Raw genomic sequence first — 7,937 nt, 5'->3', positions numbered from 1 at the left:
TGCCGCGGAGCGGCTGGGCCCGTGAGCCGTGGCCGCTGAGCCTGCGCGTCCGGAGCCTGCGCTCCGCAGCGGGAGAGGCCACAACAGTGAGAGGCCCGCGTACCGCAAAAAAAAAAAGAATGTCTACCAAAGTCTTGGAGTCTTCTGCTACTGGGACACGATATTTCAGGCAATATTATTTTATTTTGTCCCATTAGGTGAACAAAGATTTTTCAGAGGCAAAGAGTGCAAAGACCAGGGCTCAAACCCCAGTTCTGCCACTAATTTTCCGTGAGACCTTGGACAAATCATTTTCCTATTCTGGTCCTTGGTTTCATCACCTATAAAGTGAGGAGGTGACCTAAATGTTGTCTGAAGTTCCTTCTGGCCATGATAGAAAGAAAAGTGGTTAGGGTGTCGGGAGACTAAGATTCTGGCTAGTTCTATCACTAATTTGCCCCGTGACCATAGATAGATAAGTCTCTTCCTCTTTCTGGGTCTCAGATTCCTCATTTGTAAAATGAGGTTGTTGGGCTAGGTTAGAGATGGCTAATATATGGCACGTGTGCCACTCCACTCCGAGTTTGTGCCTAATTGCAGGGATCACTGGTGGAGCTCAACACATTTCCGGCTGAGCCTAGAAACAGCCTCAGAATCCTTCTCAACACAGTACTCCCAGAAGATAGCATCCCTCAGTCAGAGTATATCCATAGAGGACCCCTAAACTTGCCTTCCCTTAGAGTTGATCTCTGAGGTCCTTCCCAGCTATGCCCCTTGGGAACTCCATGACCCAGGGACCCTAGCACTCACCGTGTTTGACCAGGAACCTCAGTGCCTCCAGCTGCCCACTCTGGGCGGCCACGAACAAGGGGGTGATGCCATAGGCATTCTTGGCTTCCACCTTAGCACCTCTGCTCACCAGGATCTCCATGACCTCCAGGTCATTGCGAGCAACAGACTCGTGCAGAGCCGTCCAGCCTCGGTTACAGCGGTGGTTCGTGTCCGCGTTGTACTGCACCAGAATCCTCACCGCCTCCACGTTCTTGCGTTCACAGGCTGTGCCCAGGGAGAAGCGAGATGGTCAGCGGGGCCCCGGCAGGACCTGGCCAGCCAAGACTTCATTCATTCGTTTGTCCATCTACCCATTCACTCATCAGCCATAAGTGGATTCACTCAACAAATATCTACTGGATCTGTACTGAGTTTCAGTCTCTGCATAAACCTGGGATATACAACTAAAAGTAATAGTAATACTAATCAGAATTAATATTTGCTGATATGTGTCTGGCACTGGTTATGTGCCAGGCACTCTATTCTAAGCACTTCACAGAATTAACTAATTTAGTTCTCCCAACCACCCTTAAAGGATGTAGTGTTATTCCCTTTCACAGATGAGAAAAGTGAGGCACAGAGAAGTTAAGTGACTTGCCCAAGGTCACACAGATAGTAAGTGGCAGAGATGGGATTCAAATCCAGGTAGTCCAGTTCTGGAGTCTCTGTCCCCTGGAAGGTTCTGGAATGCCCCTACCTCATCTCCCTTTCCAGTGTTACCTGCTTCGGTCCTCCACGAGGCCAGAAAGGGGGGGAGGAGGGCAGTGCCATAGTCCTGCTCAAAACACCTCCTCAAAAGCTACTCACTTAATTTGGGCTAAAATTTATCTTCTGAGTCTGCTCAAACCTCCCTTATAAGCCTTATCTTGCTCTAGGCCCGAAATGCAGCCTTAGCGCTGGCAGAGCTATTACCAGGGAGGATGAGCGCTTGTCCAAATTAACCATCCCTGGAAGCTTCTCTGAGTCAGTCAGAGGGGGTGGTGAGAAGGAAGGGGGGCTGCCTGTGTAGTGTTTCAAACAGGACCCCGGGCTTGGTTTCCTCACCTGTAAAGCACAGAAAATGGAACCTTCCCGAGAGGATACCGTGGGAGGGTGGAGTGAGGTAGCCTACGAAGGCTCTGGGGTAGAGCTTGACACACAGTGGAGCTCATGCAGGACCAGGGCTCAGGCTTCAGCTGCGAGTCACCCAGCATATTGGGCGCTCTCTCTGGGACAGCTGAGGCCCCAGGTGATGGCTCCAGTGCCCGGGGGACTTGAGTTCTAGGGAAGACACTTCCACCACCGGTCTGCAGTGGACCTGGTTCCTGCTGCCTATGGAATGTTCCAGGTGCTGGATACCAGACACAGGGGAAATTGGCGATTTCTGTAGTTTTTCCAAGTGTAAAGGTCCTATCATTTTTGCAAGACCCAAAGCTGATTGCTTAAGCGTATAGGCGTGAACTAAACACTTGATCGTGGAGCAGTTCAGAGTGTGGTGCTGGCATCCAGCTCGCGGAGTTTGGATCCCAGATCTGCCCTTGCTGGCTGTGTGATCCTGGCTGCCCCATGTCACTTCTCTGTGCCTTAGGGCCTCATCCGTAAAATGGGATACTAGCATTGCCTACCTCGTACGTGGATGGATATGAGGGTTAGAAAAAAGAACAGAGCCTGGTACGTAGTAAGCACTCAATAAATACCAGCTGTCCTGAGTATTCGGATTTTGACCCTGGGTACTGCCAGGGCAGCCAGTGAATGTCCTTGGATGATGTATTGAGTAAGCCAGGAGCGTTTCCTTTTCTCGAACATCCCGGAGGTACAGATTCCCTCTCACGCCTCTTTGCTTTTGCCTGTGCTGTTCCCCTTGCTTGTCCAGCTGGTAAATCCCTCCCATTCAGGCTCAGCTCTGGGACCCCCTCCTGCGGATGCCCTCTTCCACACCAGGGCCCCTCCCCAATGTTCCCAGGTGCCTTGTGCCAAGCTCTTCAATGCCAGTAGCTGACTATTACATCATCTGCGAATCGACGCCCACCGGATGGGGAGAGCACGTGGGCACGGACCGTTATCTTTTCATCTCAGGGCTCTCAGCGTGCCTGGCCCATGGGAGGACTTGGGAAATGTTGACTGAATATATGCACGAACGAATGGTTCAACTATGTAAGTTATACGTCTGAACGAGGCTGCACCATCAAAGTAGACCCCCTTGGGGGAGTTGTACACTTTGCAAGCAATCCTCCCCATTGCCCACCTAGTTTCTGGACCCTCCCTCGGGGAAGCCCACCCCAGTGGGCTCACCTTTGTAGAGTGGTGTCTCTCGGGCCTTGTTGGAGATGTCGGGCTCAGCCCCAGCCTGCAGCAGGGACTGGAGGCAGTCCAGGTGTCCCCTGCATGTCGCCAGGTAAAGGGCCGTTTCCTCCTGCAGGGTGCGCTGGTCAATGACTGCCGGGTATGCTGGGGAGGATAGACCAGGAAATTCAAAAGGACGAAGTTACCCACCTCCCCCTCCAACACAGGGGTGGTCCCAATTTCCTCCCAGTTCCAGGGACAGATGTGAGTGGCCTCCACCTGCATTTACCATCCACACTGCCTTCATCCCCTTGGCCTTGGGTTCAGTCACTTTCACAGGGCTGTTTCAGCTTCTCGGTCATATTAACCCAGCTCAGGTGCCACCTCCTCTGGGAAGCCTTCCCTGGTTGAACCCCCTCCTTCTCCGAATGACCCTGTCCTTCCCTTACACTCCCACCAGCCACTGCCAGAAGTCAGTCTCATGTAGTCGCTTCTGCCCTGGAGTGTGGTGGGCTGCCTGGGGTCCGTGCTTCTTGAGAGCAGAGGGAACTCCTGCCTGCAGGTGTTACCCATCCACATCTGGCCTCGGGGAGAGCCGAGGCTCAGAGAGGAGGCATGATTTGCCCAGGGTCTCGCAGCTGCTGGAGACGGCCTTGGCAGGGCACAGGCACAGCTGCGGTATTTTCCACACCACATCAGCCCCTGGAACATTCTCGAACAAGCTGGCAGTGGCTCTCCCACAAGCCAGCCTTCCCTCATTCCTTTTCTAGGAATTAGACCCTCCTGTCCTGGGAGGCCTGGAGAGGTGGCAGGATGGGCGGGGAAGCACTTCCTTGCTTCCAACTTGATGACTTTAACTCTGCAAGAGGGGCGGTAACTTTGCCTTGCCCCCTTCACCATGGTTGTGGTGAGGCAAAGCCCCGCGAGGAAAGTGCCCTTGCCCGTGCGTCCCATTCCCACCTGTGGCTGCGCACAGAGCCCAGCGCCTCACCTTGATGCAGTGCCATCAGGCAGCTCAGCTGGCCGTAGTAGGCCGCCTCGTGCAGCGGCAGCCAGCCCTCCTTGTTGGGCTCTGCGAGGTTCTTCCCCGCCTTGATCATTGCCTTCAAGGCCTCTTCATCGCCTTCCTTGATGGCCCTCAGCACAGGGTCCACGGGCCTGTGAGAGCAAGGCGCAGGTCATTCCTCAGGACGGGGGCAGGCAGAGGCAGGGCCCGGTGGCCTTTCTCCCAGAAGGAAAGCGGGGCCTGCTGGCCACCAGGAGTGGGGCTGGCTGTGGCCTCGCACAGTCCTGCTTGCCCCTGCTGCTCTGGGACAGGTGCGCAGTCCCTGCAGCCGTGTCCTCTCAATAAGGAGAATAATTTTTCCTAACCCACATGGGCGTGCCCTGGGAACTCTGCCCCGACCTCGGCCCTGACCTTGGCCTCTCCGACTCTCAGCGCCATCACGGCTTCCTCAGCCTGCCTGCCCGGGTCAGCCTCTCCCTGCCTCCCGTCCTAAGCCCTCAGCTAACCACTGGCTTTTACGTGTCTTTGACTGTTTGCCCACTGTCTGTCTCCCCCACTGGGCTATGAGCTCCAAGACCACAGGGCCCGTGTCTTTCTTTTATCCCTTAAGAGTTGGTTCCCACGGCCCAGCTCAGTGGCTGGTCCATAATAGGTACTTAATAAATACTTGTGGCTTGAAAGAAAGAGAGAGAGAGAGAATATGAAAGGAAGGGAGGGAGGGAGGAAGGAAGGATTCAGAATTTAAGAACCCCGACAATTATTTCACTCCTTCATTCCTTCTGTTTCCAAAAAGACAGCCTCTTCCCTGTTAGTTTTGCTTGTTTCTTTGGGGATTTTATTTATATCTCTTTCAAAACAGTCTTTGCAATGGCCTCCTTTGAGCCTTTGGAGGACACACTGGCCTATGATAATAAATGTGAGGGCTCTGGATCGGGCTTTGCCCGCGTCCCGTCCCCCTGTGAGCATCCTTGGGCCTGGAGTGTTTCCATGCCTTTATCTCCAAGTTGGGCACCACATTGGGAAACTACTAGAAACATGGCCAGCTCATTCACTTCCACCGATGGAAACCAAGGGTCCCTTTTAAACAGAGCTCCTTGGTGGCCAAAAGAGAATTAGGGGACCCCTCTGTCCCTGCAGCTTTCAGTGGCTGCACCTACTATACCATTTCTCCCAGGAAGATTCGGGCTTCCAGTGTCGGACCCCCAAAGGGATGGATAACTGACCCCACAGGAGGCTTTAGTGATAATTAGACTCCTTCCCTGAACATAGCGCTCCAGAGCTTACCAAGCACCTCCACCTTCGGGACCTGTTTGCACTGAGACAAAGGCACAGACCCTTCAGAGGGGGGCTCTGTACGGCGAGCATCTCTCTGGGGTCTTTCCAACCCCTTTCCTTTCTCCAGACCCTTCTCCTCACCTCTAGAACTTTCAGCTGCTGAATGATTTAAGTACCTGAAGGATTAATGCGCTTGACACCTTCACAATTTAAAACTTCTGAATGTGAAAAAGATTTCAGGGCTAACGTGGAAGATAACTTCTTAGCTTGGCTCATCCAAGCCACTTCGTTCGTTCGTTCATTCATTCATTCATTCATTCATTCATTCATGCACTGAGCTGGCTTCCCCCATCCTTGGAGAGTCAGTGAGGACGACAGACTGCTGTGGGTCCACTCTTGGGGAATGAGCTGCATAAGTGGTCCCATTTCCCTGATGGAGGAGGTGAGACCGGCGGCTGGCCTTGTCCCAGGGCCGTCGTCCCTGTCAGTGGCCACGATAGGCCCAGAGTGTCTCCAGGGCCAGCCCCTTCACCCTCCCAGCTGCTCACTGCTCCAGCAAGAGCGGCACTTCCTCCTGACTCTCAGCCTCTCTGGTTATTAATAGCTTCAGAGCACAGATGCCGGTTAAGGACAACCCAGCAAGGACGATGGGTAACTGACCAGATAAGCCCTGAAGTCCCTATCAACGCCATCACTGCCACCTTGATGAGTTCTGCTTACGAGCGGCCAGAGCAGCCCCGGTTGGTGTCAGGAAAAGCCCCAGTGGGGTAGGTGTCCTGTCTCTCCTGGAAGGTCTCCTGTGGGGCCCGGCTGAAGTGGAAGGGAGGAGGGCTGGCTGTTCTTGTGGCCTCGGCGGGTGTGCGGTGTCATGAGAACATTCTCAGGACGCACCGCTCAGCTTGGGCCTCGTCCAGCTGTGGTGCAAGGACCCTGGAGCGCTCAGACACACACAGCGCCAGCTTCTGTAGGAGCTCAGCCAAAGTGCCCGCCCCAGGGCTGGGGGAACTGCTGCGGGTATCAGACCCCCAGAGACCGAGGAGCTGGACAGGACCCTGGAGGCCACTCTGTCCTCTGCAACCTTCTCTACGGAGAAGGGAGACTCAGAGAGGGCCAGCGACTCACGGGCTGTCTCACAGGAAGTGGCAGCTGCACTGAGACCAGAACCTGGGTCTCGCTTTTCCAGACTGTCAAAATCCTACCTGCAGCACCAAGGAAGAGAGGGGTGGCAGGGCTTGAAAAGGGCTGGGAAGAAGAAACAAAACATGGGCCAGTTGTCTCCTCCCCACAACGTAACCGATCAAGGAAATAGGGGCTCCAGCGATGGGACCGCTTTTTTGCTTTTAGCTGCTTCGAGGGTCGAGCAGAGAAGGAAACAAGGACTCACCTAGCCCAGCACCCTGGTGCCAGGCAAACAGAGCCCTTCCTGCAGCTCGGATTATCTTTTGGTTTTAGCACCTGGCACTTAATAAATAAAGGCAACAAAGCAAACCAAAACTTGTGTGTATGGGTGTCGTGGGTGTGCTCAGATAGACCCACGGTGATGGCATGCGGGAAAGTGACACAGAATGGGGGGCTGGCTCATCGGCCTCACCTCTGAGCCCCTGGAGTACTAGGGCCGTCTCCCCAGTCCCCCTCTCGCCGGGTCCCCAGGTTCAGAGCCCTACGGGGCTACTCCAGCATGCAGGGCCCATTCTGGGGGAACTGAGAGGTTAATCACAAGCTCAGCCTGGCTGGCAGTTCCTAGAGGATGGAGCCTGCGACCACCAAGCCCAGCTCAGCAGGAGCTGCTGGGTCTCAGGGGGACACACCAGGGAGGGGTGTTCCTGGGAGTCCCTCCAGAGCACCCCTCTTCCTGGGGGCCGTGGGACTGCTTCCCATCCCCGCACCCCAACCCCAGTTTGGAGGAGAATGAGCTTGGATGGTCTGGGGGCCCGCGCGGGGGTGGGGGGTGCACTTACGCCAGCTGGGAGGACTTGCTGCGGTTGTATTTCTGCATAACCTCCTGGAACAGGCCCTTGGGGGCTGAGGTCGGGGCGCTCTCAGGAGACACAGCGGACCTGGAGGGTGCAGGGCAGGAGTGAAAGAGGGAAAAATACTCTGCATATGAGAAGCGGGTCATGGCCGGAGGCAGGAACGAGGATGGAGGGAGAGCGAGGGGGAGAGACTGACAGACAGACACAGGGCTCTGAACCAAAGCAGATGGCCGGGTCCTCCCTGTGCGCTGGACACAGCTGCTGTGTCTCCAGATTATTTTTGGCCCTTGGAGGAAGCCCTGGGAGATTTAAATGACCATATAAGACAACAATGAGGTTAACCTCACCCCACCCCCGAAGGTCCCCCTCCCCAGCCAACCACGCAGGAGGCAGATATGAAGCAAGGTGACATTCTTCACCCAGGAGGATGTGAGGAGTAGTCAGCAGCAGGTCCCAGGATGAAAGGGGCTCAGTCCCAGGGCGGGCCAGCCTGGGTCCCCACAGAGATGGACAAGAGAGTCACCAGGGTGGGGGGCTAGGAGAACAAAGCTGGGGCCCCAAGCCAGGTCTGTGCTCCCACCCTCACCTCACTGGCTCCTCGTTAGAGGGTC

The 7,937-nt window shown here is 55.1% G+C and overlaps 1 protein-coding gene across 2 annotated transcripts in view; it reads right to left on the bottom strand.

Moving 5' to 3' along the window:
* ASB2 (ankyrin repeat and SOCS box containing 2) overlaps positions 1 to 7,937 on the bottom strand; it is a 53,588-nt gene that overhangs the window by 24,863 nt on the left and 20,788 nt on the right. For both annotated transcript variants that reach the window (XR_003678220.2, XM_007104676.4), the window contains exons 3-6: positions 7,312 to 7,410; positions 4,064 to 4,230; positions 3,082 to 3,237; positions 790 to 1,035 (exon numbers count right to left, since the gene is read on the bottom strand). Coding sequence is in view for 1 of the 2 variants with exons in the window: in XM_007104676.4 (XP_007104738.1) it covers positions 790 to 1,035; positions 3,082 to 3,237; positions 4,064 to 4,230; positions 7,312 to 7,410 (668 nt within the window). In the remaining variant the exon portion in view is untranslated. The remainder of the gene's footprint in view (positions 1 to 789; positions 1,036 to 3,081; positions 3,238 to 4,063; positions 4,231 to 7,311; positions 7,411 to 7,937) is intronic.

Source organism: Physeter macrocephalus, unplaced genomic scaffold, assembly GCF_002837175.3.
Source record: "Physeter macrocephalus isolate SW-GA unplaced genomic scaffold, ASM283717v5 random_100, whole genome shotgun sequence".
Taxonomy (NCBI): Eukaryota; Metazoa; Chordata; class Mammalia; order Artiodactyla; family Physeteridae; genus Physeter; species Physeter macrocephalus.
This window is presented reverse-complemented; position numbering and strand designations above follow the sequence as displayed.